General features: G+C 47.0%; 1 protein-coding gene across 3 annotated transcripts in view; it reads left to right on the forward strand.

The window, feature by feature from the left end:
* Positions 1 to 24,433, forward strand: part of LOC149452257 (NACHT, LRR and PYD domains-containing protein 3-like) — a 123,797-nt gene that overhangs the window by 46,173 nt on the left and 53,191 nt on the right. For all 3 annotated transcript variants that reach the window (XM_089689579.1, XM_089689581.1, XM_089689580.1), the window contains exon 8: positions 8,965 to 9,129. In XM_089689579.1, the coding sequence (XP_089545705.1) occupies positions 8,965 to 9,129 (165 nt within the window). The remainder of the gene's footprint in view (positions 1 to 8,964; positions 9,130 to 24,433) is intronic.

The following is a 24,433-nucleotide window of genomic DNA, read 5'->3' on the forward strand; positions in this document are numbered from 1 at the left end:
ATTTAGACCGGCTCTTGCAATGCTCAAATTGCCGTATGGTCTTGTTCCCTGCTTATCCTGTTCCTGTGAGAGTATCTTGTTGTTGCCGAACCCAGCCTGATCCTGATTACTGCTGACCGTCTCCTGCCCTGACCCCTGGCTCGTCTTGACCATTCTTCTGCTTGTTCCTGATTGTCCGACCTCCTGCTGTTGAACTTGGCCTGTGACCCGTTTATCCTATGCCTGCTACTCTGTTCCGTTCTGCCTCCCCTGTTACCGTCCCGACCTGTCTGACTCCGCTACTGCTTCACTGTGTGTTCCGTCCATCCATCCTGCACGGATACATCGATTACTGCCGAGGCCTGCTCTGCCTCTTTACATTGGGCTCTTATCCAGCTACGTGCCACTGGTGGTTCCCTCTACTACAGCTGGGTGTACCCAGGGACCGCGACCTGGTCTCAGCCTGCTCCAAGTCCATCCCCACCATCAGGGGCTCTGGTGAACAAGCAGACTGGGGCTTAGACTCCATGCCCTGGGAAATCCCGGTCTGTGGATCCATAGAGCTATCGTCAGTAGGTACTTGACAGCCACCAACCCTCCCAGTAGACCAATTATTTCAGGGATAGACATTCTTACCAGCAATCTTGGAAACTATATAGACTATTTTTTACAGGATTTGGTAGTACAACTACTCTCCTATGTCAAGGACTCATGCCACATATTAGAAATTCTGTCAAGCTACCAGTGGAAGGAAAGCAATAGGTGGATCTCTTTGGACGTAGCATCATTGTACATTATTGAAAGTTAACTCCCTACACCCTTCCCAAATTTTATTTTTGTTGAAGTGCATAGAGTTTACCCTTCACAGGACATTTCTACAGGTAAACCAAAAGGCACAGCCATGGGGGCTAGGTTCGCCCCCAGCTACGCCAATATTTTTCTTGTTCAAACATTTTATTGAATATCAGAAGCAAAAAGAAACAAACTTAGGACAATTCAAGTGCACAGAAGAGAATAGGTAAAAACGTTGTCCTGCAGAAACGGGGGAATAACATAAAAAAGCACATTACATGGAACCATAAAATAAACATGAAGGGATATAATAGTATAAAGGCAGGTAGGAACAGAATATACTTCAGAGAGGGAGCTGTGCTCCATGTGAAGGTTCCATATGAAACAAGGGGGGTGAGACAGGGAGGAGCAGAAAAGAGGGGGGGAAAGTAGGAAGAACGGCAAAAGAAGTAGGGGAGGGAAGGAAAGGGAGTGTGACTTCCAGACGAGAATAAAGAATATCGAGGCCATATCAGTGAATAGCTTGACATATAAGCTAGCTACAATATGAGATTAGGAAATGTCAAGGAAGGAGCAATGAGTCGTCAGTTTGGTGGGAGGAACCGTTCCACCCATGGGGTCCATATCAACAGAAATCTAGGAAAAGTGTCTAGGATGGTGGCGTCTACTTTGACGTGAATCATAGCCTGCGTAACTTTTGTTCCTAACTACTAGGATACACAGGGATGGAGACTTCTACGATTTGGCCATAATCTGCTTAGCTGCAGTGGTAACTTGCAAGAGGAGTTTAAATTGAGACTTGGAGACCCTGGGAGGGCATAAATTTAGGAGGGCTATAGTCGGGTCTGGTGGAATTGATTTTACAAAGAGCAGGAATAACATATGGAAGACTTCAACTCAAAAGGTTTGGGCTACTGGGCAGGTCCACCAGACATGAAAGTAAGTTCTTACCATCGCACAACCCCAAAAACATTCAGAAGGATAGTTGGGGGTGTATTTAGCAATCCTCGTCAAAACCAAATGCCCTCGGGTCAAGGCTGTATAGTTAGTCTCTATGGCTACTACATTTTGTGAAGAGGACTTAGTAGCAGACCAAATGCGGTCCCATTCTGCAGGGTCCAAATGATGGCCCAGATCCGTCTCCCATCTAGTGACATAGGAAGGGAGAAGTGGGGACTCAGGATCAGACAGGAGGGTGTAGATATCAGAGATAAGGCCCTGTCTATGGGGATCCTTATTACAAGATCGTTAAAAGGAAGACATTGAACAAGCTGTGGGTATGGAGTAGGTTAGCCAAGGTCTGAAGGATCATGGGGAGGACCAGGCTGGAGGGGAAGGCCAGGTTTCGAAGATAAGAAAGCAGGGGATTATGTGGCGACTTAAGGGAGTAGTGGGATTTTAGCTTGTCCCAGAGTGAGATATAATGAGATGTTACAGGATTATGAAGCGGACAGCGATCTGACGGCAGTAGCCATAAGAGGTTAGCAGTTGAGAGGGGGTTACGCCAATCTTTTTATGGGCTTTTGGGAGCAACATCATATATGGAATCACAACCTATTTGGTGCAAACCTAGTGCTGTATGCTCGCTATATTGATGACATCCTCATCATTTGGAATGGCCCTCTGAGTACATTGAAAGAGTTTATAGAATACTGTCAATCAAACCAATTTGGCATCGAATTCACACACTTTGTTGAAGACAATAGTATAGTCTATTTGGACCTGGAATTTAGAGTTGGACCATATTCTCATAATGTTCAAAACTCATTTCAAGCCTACAGCAGGCAACTCCTTCCTGCACGCCATGAGCCATCATCCCCACAGATGGATAAAAAAAATGTCCCTCTGGGACAATTTTGCAGGTTAAGGAGTACTCATATTCTAGTGGAAGACTATGATGCCCAAAGCCTAACTTTGAAAAACAAGTTTCTAGAGAAGGGGTACACAGCCACAAGCTTAAACAAAGTGTACAATAAATATAGAACTGAATATTTCAGTTTCAAGCATATTGAGACTGACCCCTCCATTACACCTAAGACCAGGACACACACAGTTTCCACCAACTCCCATGGCATAGCATTTTGTACTAGGTTTAACCAGAAAGTCTTCAAGAGCATTCTCAACAAGTATTGGGGCATCTTAGCTCAAGATCCCCATCTTTCTGTGCACATTTCCCCACACCCAGAAGTGATCTTCCGATGTTGCAGTGATCTAAGAAGTATCATAGCTCCTAGCAGAGTTAAACATCCAACAAACAGTCAACAACCAAGTGGCGTACTCTGGTTGACCAGAAAGGTAGTTATAGATGTGGGGTGCCCAATTGTGGGGCATGTGAATATATGTGCCACAGAAAAAAGGAATTCCAAGGAGTAGATGGGAAGACCCACCTTATTAAACAGTTCATCAACTGTGGCACTCTTTTTGTCATATATTGGCTGGTGTGCCCCTGTGGGTTCTTATATGTGGGCCGTGTTACAGGTTACCTTAGAACCAGATTCAGTGAACACAGAACGGAACATACTACATAGTTTCGATAGACATACGGTGTCTTGCCACTTTAGCTAGTTACATGCCACTTTAGCGAGATTGGCATTGAGGCCATACAGGGTGACACCGACACGTGTAGGATGTTTTGCAAATTATGTAAAAGGGAATCTTTTTGGATTCACCAGCTGGGTACCTTGGTCTGCAAAGGTCTTAATAACTCTTTAGACTCCCAGTCTCTCCTATAAGTTGTTATCATTTCTCTGAGTGGTTTTACAGGGCATTTCTATATAGGCCCTCATTTAGCCTCGAGAACAGGGCCCAAGCTCTTTTGCACATCGTTCAGTCCATAGAGCTATATCATGTGGGATATAAATCTACACGCCGTCATGGACCCAAGGTGGAAACACAGTTTCACATCAGCCCTGTATACACCAGCATATCTGTGTTTATGTATATATGCCCCTTGCTCCGGTTTTTCTCCGGTCAACAATCTGGTGTTACAGTCTTTCTGCTATATAATTTTTCTACCAGTTTTGAGGTTCACTCATGAGTTACATTTTCCAACCTTCTGGTAAATACTGGATATAGATTTATGCCCATATTTATCTATTTGTGCATTCCTTCAACGGTGCATTTTTTGGAATATATATGCTTATGTGTTTAACATTTTAAATGTATTTTTTTTAAATACCGTATATTTCATATACACATCTCATTGATATATATTTTATTCATTAATTATTTTATTAATATTTTATTATCAATTTCTAGATGTATATTCGCATGTGACAGTGCATCAAAATATGCACAATATGAACTTTGTACCCCCTTGTATGTATGTATGTATGTTCCTTTTTTTTCTCTCCACTTTGTATGGCAGTCGTCATGGTCATAGATGACCGGCGCCATGGTCACATTATTCCTTCCTTCCCATTTGTTTGACCTATCAGTTAGGTGGTCACTTGGAGGGGGAGGAGTCTCTTTGGCTTTTCACATGATCTTCTCAAATGGCCTCACATTTTATCCTGCTCCCATATATAGGCTTCAAACATGTCTAGTTGTTTTTGCTCTGAGGAAAGAAGTTTGTCTCCCAAAACGTGTTAGTTTACCCTGCCGCAAGACCACCATTTGCTGGGATTGTTACATTGGTTCCTTGTTTGTTTACATGACTCTTGGTTTGTGAGTATATACTTTTGTCAATTTTCAATAAATTATTTTTTATCATGGTATGCACGAGGAGTGTGCACCCTTTTTTGCTTTCTTCCAGTCCTGGAACTGAGATGTAGGTTCTTCATCCCCAGACAGCAGGAGGATGAAAGCCCACTTTACGGTAGCCTTCCAAAATCTGTGAAATGCCTGGAGAAGAAGTATGTGCATGGCTATGCTGAAATAAGCATCTCAGAAGAGTAACTGAGAGATCAGTTTGTGGTGGGGATGGAGGCAGGTCCTCTTAGGAGGGCTCAGTTAGGAGAGCACTGTTAGAACAATTAAATGTGCAACCCTCCCTCACTTGCAATGACACTGTAGTGGATGTGGTTGCATGAGAGGAGGAGGATGCTGAAGCCACCGTGGCCACATGAACCATTACACTTAAGGCAGGAAGCCTTGGCACCGCCCCTCCCCATCTGCATTTCAGACCGCCAGACAGAGAACTAACTCAGAACATGGCATCCATGAGGCAAGAAATGTCCACTTTCAAGCAGGAGCTGGCTCACCTACCAAAGGGCGGGAACCTGCTGCAGAGGGACCTGGGTGAAAACTGCAAATGCTGGTGGTGGAGGCACTCTTGGTATCTAACCAGGAACTGTAGCTGATCTGAAAATGAGCACGAGGAGGCCAGAGGCTCCTGGGGCATTGGGACGACCCCCAGGAATGAAAATACAAAGTCCCAAAAGGCCAGAGGCTATGGTTCTGCCAAGTCCAGTTGTTAACATCCTAGTAAATGGCCAAATGGTCCCATGTTTATTTGCCACTGGGTCAGGAGTCACCGTACTATGTTCAGCAGTTCGGGACACGAGACCAGTTTGATGCCTCCTGGCTGTCCCTGAAGGCAGCCAATAATCTACACATCATAGTGGAAGGAGTTGCCTGGGTGCAGATACAGATATATGACCATGTGGTGGAGCGGGTCGGGGTTATGATGACCCGCAGTGCAGTACATTCAGCAGTGCCTATCGTTTTGGACAAGAACATCCTGAAGGACACGGAAATCTTGGTTGTGAGATTCAATAAAATCAACATTCTTTTTTTACAAAATTAGAAAAAATAAATATGAATACATATATAAGCAAATTGATAAAGGCTTCTCTCTGCCTATAACCCAAAAAAGGCTTGCATCAGCAAAAAAATAAAGCTTCCGGCCTATAACAGCAGCCAAACACAATGACTCATATGTAGGTAAGAAATTTTCTTATCTCTCATTACAAATCATAAGGATGCGATTCAAAGTACTTAGCATGACTGAGACATAAATATACCTTAAGCATGAATATACCACAGCATCGGTTCCTTTTTGCTGTTCTTCTGTTGATCTTTTGTGACCCTACTGTATTACTTTGGAGGCAGGAGAAATTTAACAGTTCCATCCCACCCTGAAAGCACCCAATAAATATACTCTTCCTGCCCCCCCCCCCACTGCTCAGATATTCAATAATTTACACCTGGAACATGAGCAATAACAGAAACTTTAAGTGTCCTGCTGCAACCCATGGCAACTCATCATCTCCAACCGTGCCTAAAGTACAGAACCATTTCGTCTCTGTGCGCTATTTTATCCCCACTAGGGTCTCAGATCCAGCTTTTCAGTTGTACCTGTGGGGGGGCCTTTAGATGACAGATATCTCAGGGTCTCAGGATCTCCCAAGAATGGTGCCTTGGTGAGGGGGGGAATCTCCTCTGGTGCCACCTTTTCATCCGCAGAGCCTCACCACTCTCCCAGGCTTCTGGGTACAATCACATGGGTAGGTACCAGCGTCCCCCTCTCCTCGTATACCGCCGCCTCCTGCTCCCAGACGGCTAGAGTCTTTTGCTTTCACCGTCCCCTTCCGGCTCCCTCCAGCCTGCCAATGGCTCAGCTCCAACACCCCGGTGCCTCACCCATCTGGCCTGGGTCTCCGGCCGCCGTGAGGGCTCATGATCCAGGAAGGACCTGTGGATACTCGCCGCTACACAGGGCAGAACTTCAGGTAAGGGTCTCGGCAAATTAGAGTCCGTACAGCACAAGGTCTAGGCAGCACCCATTCAATCCATTGGTGGGTGTCTGGATCTTCTGCTACATGCAGCCTCACAGAGCCATGATCAGGCCCCTCCCCTTGAGGAGATATTTCTTTTGACCTTGATCGATGGAGTGGGTGCAATGGGCTTGACGAAAGTGTGCAGTCTGCTCCATGCACAAGGTCGCCCCCAGAAAAGACCACCCCAATGACTATCGCCACCTCAGAACACTGCAAGCGGGTGACGATGGACTTTGTTTCAGTTTACAGCTCCCATTCTGGGTTTTGCTATGCCCTAGTCTTTGTGGGTCATTTCACAAAGTTCGCTGTGGCAGTGGTGTTGGACTCCTCAGAATGATCCACTTCCCACATGCCCAGCTAGTGGGTACAGGAGCATGGGAACCAGTTGAGAAAAGTTAAGCAAATAATACTACACAGGCATCAGGACTTGAAAGAGGATACTATCGAAGATGAACTGCTACTGCGACTGGGAGACCAAGTGCTGGTAAAGAATCTGAAATGTGAAAATGGCAATGAGCTGGAGTCCAACTGGGAACGGACCCCTTATAGGGTAGTTACAACCATTCCCACTGACCTCTGTTTACGACTTGGTCTCAGAAGGCCCTGAATCAAAACACAGCTCCACCACAATCTGCTGAGACTCTGCGGTCCTGAGCGGGGACTGTTCTGCTAAACCTCGTCACATGCCTGATGAAGGGGCCCTGCGAGCCTCCGAAAAGTTGCCTTGCTGTAACTATGTGATCGTTCATTAAAACCTTTGGACCCATATTGGTGATCCTCTGTGCTGGCGACATTCTCCCTTGCCGTTCTGCTAAACCTGCCACAGACAAAAAGGGACAGCAAACCTGAGGATGTACCACCAATCCAGGAAGTCCCCTCCGAGTGGTATCTGCCTCCCATTGAATCTGGGCCTCTAGCCCCAGCTGATCCTGAGGAGGAGAGAGCCACCAAGACATCTACAAAACAGTCCTGCGGTACTGTTCCTGGAGGCTGCTTCTCTGAACTCTTCCGAGGATGCTGCCTCCAGCTCGGGTGAAGGAGGTGTAGCTGGTCCTGCTGACCCCCAACCACCTGAGACTACGGAGCCCCGAATAGGAAGTGACAGTTCTGAAGACCCCCATAGAGGACAACGAGGGTCGCTGCCCAATGCCAGCCAACCACATGCAATTCCCTGCGAAGTATTCTGATTATGTTGTTTGAAGTGCTACTGTTGTTGTCATAATTATGTTTTTTGCAGTTATGTGTTGTTCTTAACTGTGTTCTGATGTAGACAGCATCTGTCAAAGGGGAGAGAGTGAGTGTAGGCAGATGCAGTCTGTGCTCCCCACTGCAGCTGGCAATGCAGAAGGAGAAAAAAGTTGTGAGGAACTTGGTTCCTCTATGACTTTCTGTGGTCACAGGGGACAGCTGTCAGATTGGATTCTGGAGACCCATGTGACCTCAGCAGCCATCTTGGGTCAGGCAGAGTCTATTTCAGACTCTGGATTCTGAGTTTATGCAAGTGGCTAGTGTAGAGACAGGTTCCCAGTCTGAGAGGGACAGTGCAGGGGTTACATCTAGCTTCTTTCAGGAGGCCTTGCATTTTTGGGTGTGGACCGGTCAGTCCACATTACGCTCCTGGTTGCAAATACTGTCAGCATCTACTAAGTCTACAGACAGCTGTTAAAGCTCGTAAGTTGCTCTGGATGGGCGTGCCAACCCACCGGGCCTAGTTGAGTTGTGTTGGACCTTTCCACAATAGATCGCTTTTGCCTAACTTTCACTCTGTGTTTACTGTCACAAGCATGTGTAGGAGAGGAATACAGAGGGAATGATGGTGGGCAATTCAATGAGGGTATGAAAGCAAGTGGCACGTGTAGGAGAGAAGTGCAGATGACTGACAGCAGGATGACTCTGCCCCTCCCAGGTGCATTAAAGCACCAGAGGATGCACTGTAGTTGAATGCCCCAGTGTACAGGGGCCTTGAGGGGTGGAGAGTGGAGTAGGGTAACATCTGGGGAGACATATGTCAGCAGGAAGGGGGTGAATAAGTGATTTAGTGGCCTCTGAATCCACAGAGGCATAAATTGAAGCATGATGCAGCAATACACAGTATCAGTGCCTACTCCCTCACGCAGACTCAGCCAGCTTCCTTGCACACTCTCACCCCTTCTCTCAACCTTCCTGTAGGTCCAGTCTGATATCCCCAGACACTCACTCCCTGGGATCTCAGGACTTAAACTGAGACAAAGCAGTCACAAGACACCTAAATAAAAGACAGGACTGTCCTGGCAAATTCAGGACAGTTTGCAAGTATGCATAAACAAAAAGATTATAGTACATTATGAGTCATGCTGGTGGTATTTTGTGGTCATCCTGTGTATGGGGACATCACCATCTCTACATACAGATGACAATATTGGAGTGTCTACTCCATTCTTTCCTGGGGGAGAAATTAATTTTCTTCTGGTAACATTCTTCTCTTCTTCTACAGATTGCCCTACAATCACCTTACTGACAGTTCCTGCTCCCATCTGGCAATTGGAATAAGAAAGAACCAGACACTGAGAACACTGAACCTGTCTGAGAACAATCTGGAGGGTCCTCATTTCAGTGATCTGATGGCAGTTCTGACAACAAGCCAGATAGAGGAAATACAGTGAGTATAACAGGACTGACTGAGACAATAATATTCTGGGACCGTTTGACATTTAACAACATAAAATGAAAATATATTATAATATAAACTCTCCATTAAATAGTCAATCCCAAACTGAAATTAAAAACTATAAATAGTCAATCGGAAATTTGGTGTTTCCTGGATCAAAGCGAGTAGCCAAGATCTTAGTAAATATCTTCATGTCAATATTGATGAGAGAGATAGGCCTATAATTTGCCCAGGAAGAGTGATCTCGGTCCGATTTAGGGATCATAACCACATTAGCAGTTAAAGCATCCGGGGAAAAATTTGAACCTCCCTTCACTGCATTAAACATAGCGGCGAGGTGAGGAGCAATAACATCAGCTAACTTCTTATAATATAGTGCCGTGTATCCATCATGTCCTGGGCGCTTACCCGTTTTCAGGTCCGCTATGCATTGCAAAACCTCAGATACTTGAATATTACGGTCCATCAAGTCCCTATGAGCCGACGTTAAGGTTGGCAGGGGCAGACGAGATAAGAATTCAGAAATAGACTGAGGATCAGCCCGGGTGGGATCAGAGTAGAGTTTAGCTAGTCGAAACCGGAATTCTTCCAAAACCGCTACAGGATTGCTCGCCACAGCATTTCAATGAGGTTGAGGTCAGGACTCTGACTGGGCCACTCCAGAAGGCGTATTCTGTGCTGTTGCAGCCATTGTTTTGTTGAATTACTTGTATGCTTTGGGTCATTGTCCTGTTGCATCACCCATCCTCTGCGGAGCTTCAGTTGGCGGACAGATGGTTGTACGTTTTCCTGCAAAATGTCTTGATAAACTCTGGAATTCATTTTCCCATCAATGACAACAATCCGTCCAGGCCCTGAGGCAGCAAAGCAGCCCCAAACCATGATGCTCCCTCCGCCATGTTTTACAGTGGGGATGAGGTTTTGATGTTGGTGTGATGTGCCTTTTTTTCTCCACACATAGTGTTGTGTGTTCTTCCCAAACAACTCAATCTTGGTTTCATCTGTCCACAGTATATTTTGCCAGTAGTGCTGTGGAACATCCAGGTGCTCTTTTGCAAACTTCAAACGTGCTGCAATATTCTTTTTGGACAGCAAAGGCTTCCTCCGTGGTGTCCTCCCATGTACTCCATTCTTGTTTAATGGTTTCCTTATTGTAGATGTGTCAACAAAAATGTTAGCATGTGCCAGAGATTTCTGTAGGTCTTTAGCTGACACTCTGGGATTCTTCTTTACCTCATGCAGCATTCTGCGCTGTGCTCTTGCAGTCATTTTTAATATTTGTAATATTTAATATTACATGTAATATTTTTGCCTTTGTACAACAAACTACAAGGGAAATTGCCGACCTCTCCTCCACCACGCCCGTCAGTTCAAACTTTAAAAAGACTCATCAATTAGCATTAAATAAATTGAAAAGCAGAAAAGAATTAGTCATCAAGCCTTACAATAAAAGGAGTAATGTAGTAATGTCTTGTGACCAATATAGATCCATGTGCTATCATATTCTACAAAATTCCAAATGGCATAAGAAAGTTCTTCTTTGGTAAATAGGGAAAGCAAATACATCCTATTTTTGGATTATCAACAGCGCTTTAGATATTTCTGTCATCCCCCAAAACACCTGGGAATTTCTCAATGCCAAATGGCCAAGCCTTCCCACGTTTTATGACTTGCCTAAGATTCATAAAAACATTCAAAAACCTCCAGGCAGACATATTATTTCAGGCTGGGGAGGACTCATAGAAAATGTCAGTACTCTTGTTGACATTCACCTTAGACCCCATGTTACAAGTCTACCATCTTATACCAAACATACAATCCATCTTTTACAAGTTATTGAAGATCTTGAGGTCCCGGCTAATACTTTTTTTGCTCACCGTTCTTGTGATCATTTTGACCCCACGGGGTGAGATCTTGCGTGGAGCCCCAGATCGAGGGACATTATCAGTGGTCTTGTATGTCTTCCATTTTCTAATTATTGCTCCCACAGTTGATTTGTTCACACCAAGCTGCTTGCCTATTGCAGATTCAGTCTTCCCAGCCTGGTGCAGGTCTACAATTTTGTTTCTGGTGTCCTTCGACAGCTCTTTGGTCTTCACTAGAGATGAGCGAAGTATTCAAAAATTCGATTCGACTGATTCGGCGAATTCGTGGAAAAATTTTGATTCGAGTCGAATATATTCGCTGCGAATTTAACTTATAAAAGGGTGTTTCTAGGCTTCAGAGAGCCTTTATATTAGTGCAGAACACTGTACCTTTAATTTAAATGCCCTTGGAGTCTGCTGGGGAAGAGAAATAATACTGACAGTCAGTATGACATGCAGATGAGTGCCGTCGATCTTAGAATCACCGCACACTTCACTCATTTGGGCAGTCACGGGGCCAAAACCAGAGTGTGGAGCCACAGTGTGGTGGTGGAGGCAGCAGCAATGGGAGGCCATACAGCACCCTATGACAAAAATGGAAACCACCAGCAGTGTGAGGAGACCTGAAAGTGGCACATGGCAGAGTGTGGCGATGGAGACAGCAGCAATGGGAGGCCGTACAGGGACCCATGACACACTCTGGACCTGGCAGCAGCATGAGGAGGCGGTACAGGGGCCCATGACAGATTACGGGCCTGGCAGCAGCATGAGGAGTCGGTACGGGGGCCCATGACACACTCTGGACCTGGCAGCAGCATGAGGAGGCGGTACAGGGGCGCATGACAGATTACGAGCCTGGCAGCAGCAACTTGGACAGGAGGACGTTCAGCTTCTACACCGTCGGGTGCGTGCTCGCAAACTGTTGTCTCTTGGAAACGTATTCCAAGAAAGACTGCTGACGGAATCCGTGAAGAGGAGTAGCAGGAGAAGGAGCATCTGAACGAGCGGAATATGCCAACAAGCAACAACAGGGGCCCATGACAGATTACGGGCCTGGCAGCAGCATGAGGAGTCGGTACGGGGGCCCATGGCAGATTACGGGCCTGGCAGCAGCAATGGGAGGCCCGTAATCTGCCAGCACCCTATGACAAAAAATGGAACACACCAGCAGTGTGTGAGGAGACCTGAAAGTGGCACATGGCAGAGTGTGGCAATGGAGACAGCAGCAATGGGAGGCCGTACAGGGACCCATGAGAGACTGTGGACCTGGCAGCAGCATGAGGAGGCGGTATAGGGGCCCATGGCAGATTAGGGGCCTGGCAGCAGCTATGGGAGGCCCGTAATCTGCCAGCACCCTATGACAAAAAATTGAACACACCAGCAATGTGAGGAGACCTGAAAGTGGCACATGGCATGAGACACTGTGGACCTGGCAGCAGCATGAGGAAGCGGTACAGGGGCCCATGGCAGATTAGGGGCCTGGCAGCAGCTATGGGAGGCCCGTAATCTGCCAGCACCCTATGACAAAAAATTGAACACACCAGCAGTGTGAGGAGACCTGAAAGTGGCACATGGCAGAGTGTGGCGATGGAGACAGCAGCAATGGGAGGCCGTACAGGGACCCATGAGAGACTCTGGACTTGGCAGCAGCATGAGGAGGCGGTATAGGGGCCCATGGCAGATTAGGGGCCTGGCAGCAGCTATGGGAGGCCCGTAATCTGCCAGCACCCTATGACAAAAAATTGAACACACCAGCAGTGTGTGAGGAGACCTGAAAGTGGCACATGGCAGAGTGTGGCGATGGAGACAGCAGCAATGGGAGGCCGTACAGGGACCCATGAGAGACTCTGGACTTGGCAGCAGCATGAGGAGGCGGTATAGGGGCCCATGGCAGATTAGGGGCCTGGCAGCAGCTATGGGAGGCCCGTAATCTGCCAGCATCCTATGACAAAAAATGGAACACACCAGCAGTGTGAGGAGACGTGAAAGTGGCACATGGCAGGGGCATGATTCATGGCGGATTTAGTCAGTTGTGTCAGGAACTGGTGGTTTGAAATCCAGACTAATCCACGCCTGATTCATTTTCACAAACGTGAGTCTCTCCACACTTTGGGTGGACAGTCGTGTCCTCCGCGGAGTTACAATACCTCCTGCCGCACTAAACACGCGCTCCGATGCCACGCTACTGGCCGGGCATGACAGCCTTTCAAGGGCAAATTCAGCTAGTTGGGGCCAAAAGGTCAAGTTTCGTTGCCCAGTAGTCAAGGGGATTGTCTACCTCGGTTGGCAGGGTGCTGTCCAAGTAGGCCCAAGCCTGTTGTTTGAGGTCCTGCTCCAGGTCCACCTGATGCTGCTGCTGCTGCGGCTGGTTAGTAGTTTCCTCACTGCGCTGGTGAAGAAAGCTACTCATCATCGACTGCAGACTGAGGCAGCCGCTGCTGGTGGAGCTACCACTGCTCCTACCACCCCACCCCTCCCCTGCTGCCATGGCAGCGGAACGCGAGCGCACAGGGCCCACAGTGTCTGAGGATGGACGTTGGCGCACAAAGGCAGAGACCAACTGACTACATAGGTGGTTTTTATAGTACGTTATTTTGGCCTCCCTCTCAGCAGGTGTGAAAAAGGCCACCATTTTTGAATGGTAGCGAGGGTCCAACAAGGTGGACAGCCAAAAGTCATCCCTCTGTCTGATGGTTATTATTCGGCTGTCGCTACGCAAGCAACCGAGCATGCTATGGGCCATTTGTGCCAAGCAATGCGAGGGACTCCCTGCCTCCATCTCCACAGCATACTGCCACGGTGCGTCTGGGTCCTCTGTCTCCTCCTCCTCCTCCTCTACCAGATGCTCCTGCTCCTCCACTCCTGTCCGCTGAGTGGAAAAGCCACCCATTTCACTCAATAATTCCTGAGCACAAATGTCCTCCTCTACCTCCTCCTCTTCTTCCTGTCCTGCCCCCACAGGGGTCATGTGGCGTTGAGATCTGTGCGCCACGTCTACCGCACCCTGACCAGCCATTGTTAACAGCATTTGTTCCAGGACGTGCAACAGAGGACTGACGTCGTTCATCCCATAGTCCTGCCGACTCACGAATAGCGTGGCCTCCTCAAAGGGCCTGAGCAAGCGGCAGGTGTCACGCATGAGCTGCCAATGGCTGACATCGAAGTTACACAGGGGAGTACCTTTATCCGCTTGTAACATCCGGAAATCGGTGATGGCCTTTCGCTGTTCGTAAAGGCGGTCTAACATGTGTAGGGTTGAATTCCACCTTGTTGCAACGTCGCAGATCAGCCGATGCTGTGGAATTCCGTTCTGCCGCTGCAGCTCAAGGAGGGTGTGCTTTGCGGTGTAGGAATGGCTGAAATGCATGCAAAGTTTACGTGACATTTTAAGGATGTCTTGCAGTGGGATGGTGGATTTTAGGAACCGCTTGACAACCAGATTGAACACGTGAGCCATGCATGGCGCATGGCACAACCTTCCTTGACGCAGAGCAGACACCATGTTCTTTCCGTTGTCGGTCAACATGGTTCCGATTTTCAGTTTGCGCGGAGACAGCCATCTGTCGATTTCTCTGTTCATTACACTCAGAAGTTCCTCCCCTGTGTGACTACGTTCGCCAAGGCATACCAGGTGCAGCACAGCGTGACACCGTTGCGCCCTGCACATGTGATATGACGGTCGGGTAATGGGACTTGGCACGGGGGTGGCGGCTGAGGACACGGCGGAAGAAGAGGTGGTAGAGGCGGACATCTTTTGTGGACCAAGGACGTGCAAATGTGGAGGCAAAAGCGGCGTGACCTGTCCAAGTTGCTGGTGCGGATGTGACGGCACCACGTTCACCCAGTGGGCCATAAATGACATGTACTGTCCCTGACCGTAGTTACAGCTCCACACGTCGGCGCTGCCGTGCACTTTGGCAGAGACCGACATGCTCAAAGACTGGCCCACCATCTCTTCTACATGTGAATGCAGGGCTGGCACTGCCTTTTTGGCGAAGAAATGACGGCTTGGCACTCTCCACCGCGGCGCGGCACAAGCCATCATTTCTCGGAAAGGTGCTGAGTCCACCACTTGGAAAGGGAGGGACTGCAGCACCAGCAACTTGGACAGGAGGACGTTCAGCTTTTGCACCGTCGGGTGCGTGCTCGCAAACTGTTGTCTCTTGGAAACGGATTCCAAGAAAGACTGCTGACGGAATCCGTGAAGAGGAGTAGCAGGAGAAGGAGCATCTGAACGAGCGGAAGATGCCAACGAGCAACAACTCCCCTCAGCAGAGGTGTTGGAGCCTTGACTGGCTGATAGAGGGCGATTGACGTCGGGTGACGGAGCAAGTAACGGAGCGGGTGATGGAGCGGGGGCTGGGGCAGGCAGAACCGCCGTATCTTTATCACGGTTTTCCCAGGCCACCAAATGGCGACGCTGCATATGCTGCCGCAACGCTGTAGTCCCAACATGGGCCCCCTGGCCACGCTTGACTTTCTGGCCACATAGTCGACATACGGCTACGTTTACTTCCTCGGGCGGCTTGACAAAAAATTGCCACACCGCCGAGTAGGAAACTTTGCCCCCGATACTCCTCACTGGCTGACTGCTGCTTCCTCCGTGCACACCGGCACCACTACTGGCCATGGTGGTAGGCTGCAGTGGAGCTGGTGCTGTACTCCGTGGCCGTTTGCCTCCACTGACACTGCTGCGACCCTGCTGCCTCCTGGGCAACCCACCGACTGATTTGCTCGCTGCCAAGCTGCCACCCTCTTCTCCTGATGATGCGGAAGCAATAGCCTGATGACGACGAGGCTGCCAAGTGCGATCAGCCTCATCATCATCAATTAGGGTCTCCGCCTCACTACTAGCCCCCTCGGCTGCGTGTGGGTCAGGAGACAGACCTGTCTCTAGACCGGCTACCGAGCCACTCTCCTCGCCACTACTTCTTCGCCTGGCTGCTGAAGAGGCGGATGTCTCCCCCCATTCCTGACCGCCCCCTGTTAGCTCTTCCTCACTGTACAGTGGGGCTGAGCCCACAGCATGCGATACTTCGCTTGGTGAGGGAACACCAAAGGACAGGGGCAGGTAGAGGACACGTGATTTCAGTGGGCTTGCTCCCGGGCCATGCCAACTAACGGTTGTGTCTGACGTACCCACCGACCGTTGGCTGTAGGTGTCAGAGGTGACCTGGGAAGAGGAAGACGACCGAGCCAACCAATCGATGACGGCAGGGTTGTCGGTGGAGACACGACCGCTGGATGACACCGGGAGCACTGGCCTCTGGCTGCGAATAGTGCTGCCTCGACCCCTTCCTCTGCTGCCACGTCTGCTTGCTCCTAAAACATTGCCTCCTCTGCCACTCCTCTGCATGTTGTCTGACATACTCTTTAATTAAACGATTCTGTGTCCCTGAGTAACAATTCTGTGTCTGTCCCTGAGTAACAATTCTGTGTCCCTGAGTAACGTTTCTGTGGCCCTAAGTAACAGTTCTGTGGCCCTCAGTAACAATTCTGTGTCTGTCCCTGAGTAACAATTCTGTGTCTGTCCCTGAGTAACAATTCTGTGTCCCTCAGTAACAATTCTGTGTCCCTCAGTAACAATTCTGTGTCCCTCAGTAACAATTCTGTGTCTGTCCCTGAGTAACAATTCTGTGTCCCTGAGTAACGTTTCTGTGGCCCTAAGTAACAGTTCTGTGTCCCTCAGTAACAATTCTTTGTCTGTCCCTGAGTAACAATTCTGTGTCTGTCCCTAAGTAACAGTTCTGTGCCCCTCAGTAACAATTCTGTGTCTGTCCCTGAGTAACAATTCTGTGTCTGTCCCTGAGTAACAATTCTGTGTCTGTCCCTGAGTAACAATCCTGTGTCCCTCAGTAACAATTCTGTGTCCCTCAGTAACAATTCTGTGTCCCTGAGTAACAATTCTGTGTCTGTCCCTGAGTAACAATTCTGTGTCTGTCCCTGAGTAACAATTCTGTGTCCCTCAGTAACAATTCTGTGTCCCTGAGTAACAATTCTGTGTCCCTGAGTAACAATTCTGTGTCCCTCAGTAACAATTCTGTGTCCCTGAGTAACAATTCTGTGTCTGTCCCTGAGTAACAATTCTGTGTCTGTCCCTGAGTAACAATTCTGTGTCCCTAAGTAACGTTTCTGTGGCCCTAAGTAACGGTTCTGTGGCCCTCAGTAACAAATCTGTGTCCCTCAGTAACAATTCTGTGTCTGTCCCTGAGTAACAATTCTGTGTCCCTAAGTAACGATTCTGTGGCCCTAAGAATCGTTTCTGTAGCCCTAAGTAACGTTTCTGTGGCCCTAAGTAACGTTTCTGTGGCCCTAAGTAACAGTTCTGTGGCCCTCAGTAACAGTTCTGTGGCCCTCAGTAACAATTCTGTGTCCCTCAGTAACAATTCTGTGTCTGTCCCTGAGTAACAATTCTGTGTCCCTAAGTAACATTTCTGTGTCCCTGAGTAACGTTTCTGTGTCCCTAAGTAACGTTTCTGTGGCCCTAAGTAACAGTTCTGTGGCCCTCAGTAACAGTTCTGTGGCCCTCAGTAACAATTCTGTGTCCCTCAGTAACAATTCTGTGTCTGTCCCTGAGTAACAATTCTGTGTCCCTAAGTAACGTTTCTGTGTCCCTAAGTAACGTTTCTGTGTCCCTAAGTAACGTTTCTGTGGCCCTAAGTAACAGTTCTGTGGCCCTCAGTAACAGTTCTGTGGCCCTCAGTAACAATTCTGTGGCCCTCAGTAACAATTCTGTGTCTGTCCCTCAGTAACAATTCTGTGTCCCTAAGTAACGTTTCTGTGTCCCTAAGTAACGTTTCTGTGTCCCTAAGTAACGTTTCTGTGGCCCTAAGTAACGTTTCTGTAGCCCTAAGTAACGTTTCTGTGTCCCTAAGTAACGTTTCTGTGTCCCTAAGTAACAATTCTGTATCCCTCAGTAACAATTCTGTATCCCTCAGTAACAATTCTGTGTCTGTCCCTGAGTAACAATTCTGTGTCCCTAAGTAACGTTTCTGTAGCCCTAAGTAACGTTTCTGTGGCCCTAAGTAACGTTTCTGTGGCCCTAAGTAACGGTTCTGTGGCCCTCAGTATCAATTCTGTGTCCCTCAGTAACAATTCTGTGTCTGTCCCTAAGTAACAATTCTGTGGCCCTAAGTAACGTTTCTGTGGCCCTAAGTAACGTTTCTGTGGCCCTAAGTAACGTTTCTGTGGCCCTAAGTAACGATTCTGTGGCCCTAAGTAATGTTTCTGTGGCCCTAAGTAACGTTTCTGTGGCCCTCAGTAACAAATCTGTGTCCCTCAGTAACAATTCTGTGTCTGTCCCTAAGTAACAATTCTGTGGCCCTAAGTAACAATTCTGTGGCCCTAAGTATCGTTTCTGTGGCCCTAAGTAACGGTTCTGTGGCCCTAAGTAACGGTTCTGTGGCCCTCAGTAACAAATCTGTGTCCCTCAGTAACAATTCTGTGTCTGTCCCTAAGTAACAATTCTGTGGCCCTAAGTATCGTTTCTGTGGCCCTAAGTAACGGTTCTGTGGCCCTAAGTAACGGTTCTGTGGCCCTCAGTAACAAATCTGTGTCCCTCAGTAACAATTCTGTGTCTGTCCCTAAGTAACATTTCTGTGGCCCTAAGTAATCTTTCTGTGGCCCTAAGTAACGGTTCTGTGGCCCTCAGTAACAATTCTGTGTCCCTCAATAACAATTCTGTGTCTGTCCCTAAGTAACAATTCTGTGGCCCTAAGTAACGTTTCTGTGGCCCTAAGTAACGTTTCTGTGGCCCTAAGTAACGATTCTGTGGCCCTCAGTAACAAATCTGTGTCCCTCAGTAACAATTCTGTGTCTGTCCCTAAGTAACAATTCTGTGGCCCTAAGTAACGTTTCTGTGGCCCTAAGTAACGATTCTGTGGCCCTCAGTAACAATTCTGTATCCCTCAGTAACAATTCTGTCTGTCCCTGAGTAACAATTCTGTGTCCCTAAGTAACGTTTCTGTGGCCCTAACTAACGTTTCTGTGGCCCTAAGTAACGTTTCTGTGGCCCTAAGTAACGATTCTGTGGCCCTAACTAACGTTTCTGTGTCCCTAAGTAACGTTTCTCTGTCCCTAACTCTCTCCCTGAATACAGCCAGGTCTGCCTCTGTTGAATGACTGGAGGCAAATGGAGAATTCTAAAATGGCCGCCATTTATAGCTCGACCATTACACTGTGCTGGCTGGCTGGCTGCTGATTGGCTAATGCGATCACATGTCATGAATGAATGCATTATGGGTCAGCGCGCCTTCCCAGACATCCCCGCTCCGTCGCCACACATGTCGCCGCCATTTTAGGAAAAATTTCGATTCGCGCATCCGAAGTCTGCTTATTTTCGGATTCGACGCGAATCGAAATTTTCCTAATATTCGAAACGAATTCCACTTCGCCTACTTCGATTCGCTCATCTCTAGTCTTCACCATAGTGGAGTTTGGAGTGTGACTGTTTGAGGTTGTGGACAGGTGTCTTTTATACTGATAACAAGTTCAAACAGGTGCCATTGATACAGGTAATGAGTGCAGGACAGAGGAGCCTCTTAAAGAAGAAGGTACAGGTCTGTGAGAGCCAGAAATCTTGCTTGTTTGTAGGTGACCAAATACTTATTTTTCACCATAATTTGCAAATAAATTCATTCCAAATCAGCCAATGTGATTGTCTGGATTTTTTTTCTCATTTTGTCTCTCATAGTTGAGGTCTACCTATGATGCCAATTACAAGCCTCTCTCATCTTTTTAAGTGGGAGAACTTGCACAATTGGTGGCTGACTAAATACTTTTTTGCCCCACTGTACATAAGTGCAGCTATCCAACCTTAATTATTCTCCCAGTTTTAAGCCTTTTTTGCCTGTTTGAACTCCTTTCAGCCATCGCACAAGACATTTATTATTATTTTATTATAATATTAAAACAATGTATTTATTTTTTTAAATTATTATTATTGTTGAAGTTAGGTGATTCTTTTTTAAATAAAAGGATAAGAAATGATAGCTTTTTGTTTAAATTTAGTTATTTTATATATTGTTTTGTGGAAGATTTATGTAATATCAGCAGATGATGTTTTTCCCTCCAGATGTCCAATAGTCATCCATTCTGCATGTTAGATCCAATTACTACCAATTTCCTAATATTTTGTTTTACTGGCCAAAGTATTGGCCATTTTTGGCCAGTCTTTATGCTATATTTTTTTTAAATGGTGGTTTTGTGGTCTATATCCTGCTTTAGCCTTAGTTGAGGTTTTGGCTCCCTCCTGTGGCCTTTTTTGGGATTACAGGGCCATTTTTGGGTCTGGCTCTATTGTTTAATTTGGAGGTTTTTTGATGTCCGATATCACTGACTTATGACGTAATGACGCCGAAGTCATGACATCATCACCATGCGTCATTCCATGTGCTCACAATATTTCCTGTTTGAAGTTTTGGCGCCAATCCACCACTATTTAAGGTTTATTGAGTTTTCAGGCACCAAGGACTACACTGGGGCTCTTGTTTGGGCAAACCTTGCCCCTTTTTTGTCCACCAATGAGACTTCTGCCTTTTTACCATCTAGGTGCAACCAAGCTTGGGTTTCATCATTAAAAAATGTTATGGTTGGTTACCACATCCTTACACAATTGGAATGGTATGTTTTCTTGGATTTATATAATACTTTATCTATTTGTTTATTTACTTTAGCCAAACAACGGGTCTTTTTTGTATTTTGGTTAAATATATTATACATTTATTTTTTTGGCCCTTCTCTGTAATGTATGCATTTTTTTGACTAACTTTGGGGAGGAGGGGTGTATTTGGCTTTCAGAGAAGTAAGAGGCCTATATATTTTTGTTTTTCTTTTTTTTTCTTCTATTTTAAAAAGTTTTTTAGTTTTTAATCATTAATTATCTCATGGACTCTTAGAACATTGGTTTGGCTTTCTGCTATCTATCTGCCAGAGGTACTCCTGGATTGATGGTTCCCTAATAGGACCAGAGGTACTCATGGACTGGTGATTTTCTCCCGGAGTCCACTAAATAAAGATTTCTCCTTATATTTTCTACCAATATTGATCTTCATCTACATCAGGTGTTACTATTGAACAGAGCACCATTATCGGTTGGTAATTTCTGCCTTTACTGTATTTATCTATTTTTGCTTTACATTTTCATTGAGTTTATTATTAAGTTTCATCTGTATTTTCATTGTTAATTGGTTTTGTATCTTTTGATTCCACTGTAGGCACTGTTTGGTTTTTCCTAAATTCCCTGAAGAAGTGGGTCATATCCCACGAAACGCGTTTGATCTCTTGATTGAGTATCCAGTTTTCTAATTCAATACTAAGGAAAACATTTTGTTATTTCACCTGTTGAATGACGATCAGATTCTCTAGTGGTGTCGGTGGACTCATGCCCGTGATGCTTTTGCGTCCTGGGCCAGAGTATTTTGCCTACTGTTGCCATTGGATTTCTTGAATGATTTTTTACAGTTCCATATTCAGTCTAATGGAAAAACCTTTTTGTATCTTACTTGTTTAATAACGATCTATTTCTCTAGTGTTATTGGTGAGGCTTCTGGACTCTTTTGCTTTTTTACTGATGAAATAGAGGTGTGGACAGGTGGTGACAGGTGAGACTGAATGTCTCTCCAGGTCCCATCCAATTTTCCTATCTAACAATGATCTCTTTAAAGAGGCATCAGGGGTCTAAAAGATGCTTGATGTCTCACCTGTCTTCCAATACTGTCTGGAAAACTGACAGTAGGATTCACACTTTTTGTACAATGTCAACCTGTGCAACCTTTTGACCTTCCTGAGCCACGATGGAAGAAGAGGAATTGTCTTGGGCCACACATAAAATACAATAAAAGTAAGGATAGCTAATGAGTAGAAAAGGTCAGGCAGATCACAAGTTAACCAATCACTGATATAAATAATGTACCTATCTAAGTAATGAAACGTCCGGGGAGAAATTCAGCTACAATTCGCACTGGCCCTAATCATCGGTGTGAAAGAAGCCTATGTATGTGCTGTGTGGGGAGGTGGGGGGGGGGGGGGGGGCTGTGGGTGCAGGGCACATCTGAGATCTGGGGAGGGGCACAGCTCACCCCAGCACCCCCTAGATCCTGCTATGCAGAATTTACTCACCTGACACCCATATATTCCTCGTAGCTGGTGCTATTGCGAACATTGCAGCCCCGGCATCCCTCCAGATATGCATTTGCCTGGCTTGTGAAGGCTGCCACAATGGCTATGCTTGCATGGCATCCCCGGCTTCTCTACAGATGTGAATTTGCCAAGCTTGTCTGTATTGGCCTCTGTGGCTGCTGTGCTTGTGCAGCATCTCCCACATCCCTACATATGTGAATTTCCCTAGCTTGTCTGTGTCGGCTGCTGTGCTTGCATGGCATCCTTGGTGTCCCTCGAGATGTTCTTGGGCCACATGCCAAACTCTGTGGGGTTGCAGGTGGCAGGGGTCTTTGGATGGTGTCCCCCATGTTTTCTTCCTTGTTGGATGCTAAGCAAGGGTCAAATGAGAGGCCTACCCCGGGGTGGGTACTTCTAGGATACGCTAGGCCCTTTGGTTAGTTTTACTGTCTTGCACAGGGTTACCCTTACTTTGAACAGACAGATGAACCCCATTAAACTCCTTTGATATACTTTACACCTCTACGGTTACTTGTGCAATTAGGAGGGACACCCAGAGTCCTTGTCTTCTCCATCTGTCCAGCATATCACTGCTACTTCACTCCCAGTAACGGTATGATATCCTGCCATGTACCTAGTGGACTTCATGCATGCACTTCACTTAACTCTCTTCTATATCTGGGTAAAAGATGAGGGCCCCGGCAGGGCAGATCTGCTCCCAGTGCTATGGGAGACAGATTGCTGCTGAAGGAGTGCAGACATCTCCCATGCTGCAAGAGGCTATCTCACCTACCTCATGTACACGGTTAACGGCAGGCTGCTAGATACATCTTTGTCATCCTTTGTAATAACAAAGGGGTGTTGGAGCAAAGGTGGGTCACTCATATGGCGCAATTCAAGTACAAGATCCACTACAGACCTTGAAAACTCAATGGGCACGCCGATACTCTGTCCCGATATCTGGTGGAACTCCCAGGAGAAGATGTGGGCTCCTGCCAAGAAGACATCGATGTAACCCACATTCTACCCACACGAACACCTCATGTTTGCTAAAAGAACTGGGAGCGGCTCCCCAGGTGGAGAAATCTTCAGCCGAGAGGAAAGGGCGCTGATTCAAGAGAGGAATTCAGACCTTATGCAGGTGCAGCACTTCTTCTCTTGAATGCCAGAGAGTGTCTAACACAGCTCAAGCAATCCTGAGGAAATGGGATTGACTCGAGATGTGGGACAATGTGCTGTATCGCTAGGTGCGCATTCCTACTGAGCAGTGGGACATCCTACAAATTGTGCTCCCCCCAGTCAAAACATTCTCCAATTCTGCAGAGTACTACACAACATGAGTGGATACTTCAGGGCAGATAAAGAAGTCTTTGGTAAGGAGATACCTCTTCTGGCCCTGGCTGTAAGAATGAGTCCACAAGGTCTGCAGAGAGTGCATGACTTGTTCTGTACATAAGTCCCCGCACAAAAGAACCATGGACTTTTTTAACAATCTCCAGCTCACCCTCTGGGTCCCGTTAAGCCCTAGTTTTTGTTGACCACTTTACCAAGTTTGCAAGGATAGTCCCCACCTAGGATATGATGGCCCCAACCACAGCTAAACTGTTTTGGGAGCATGTGGCCCAGGCCTACGGTTGCCCCAAATAGATACTCTCAGAGCAAGGCCCAAATATTCAAGTCAGTGATTACGTCCAAGCTGTGCCGCCTCAGTGGGATCAGGAAGTCACACACCACACCACTAGGATCATGGAGCTTGGGAGCGGTTCAACCGCACCCTGCTGGAGATGCTACAGACTCTCAAACAATGGCACCAAGAAAGATAGCACTAATATGTGGGGGCAGTGGGTGCAACAATACCATGCTCCGGGCTACTGGTCACATGCCCTTCTTTCTGATGTTTGGGTGCTATGGCTGGCTTCCAGTGGATCTCCTACTGAGGTCCCCTGAAGATGTGACATCCTGAACACCTAGCACCTGGGTGTAGGAGCACTGGGATAGGATACAGAAAGCCAAACTAAATAGGCACAAGGACATTGCTGAGGACTTTGTCCTAGAGAATCTGCTATTGCGACCGGAGGTTGGGTGACCAAGTGTTAGTGAAAAATATCAAGAACCAGCGAGGCACTAATCTGGAGACCAAGTAGGAAATTACTCCATATCGTGTTGAACAAAAAACCCTTCCCTCCAAATCCAATGTATGATGTAATCTCGGAAGGACCTAACCCTGTCAAAAGACATCTCCATTGCGACCTGCTAAGTCCCTGTGTGCTAAATGGTGACTGTTCCACCAAACCAGCAGAAGTTCAGGATTG

Source organism: Staurois parvus, unplaced genomic scaffold, assembly GCF_062004578.1.
Source record: "Staurois parvus isolate SC_StPar_1 unplaced genomic scaffold, SC_StPar_1.0 ptg000486l, whole genome shotgun sequence".
Classification (NCBI taxonomy): Eukaryota; Metazoa; Chordata; class Amphibia; order Anura; family Ranidae; genus Staurois; species Staurois parvus.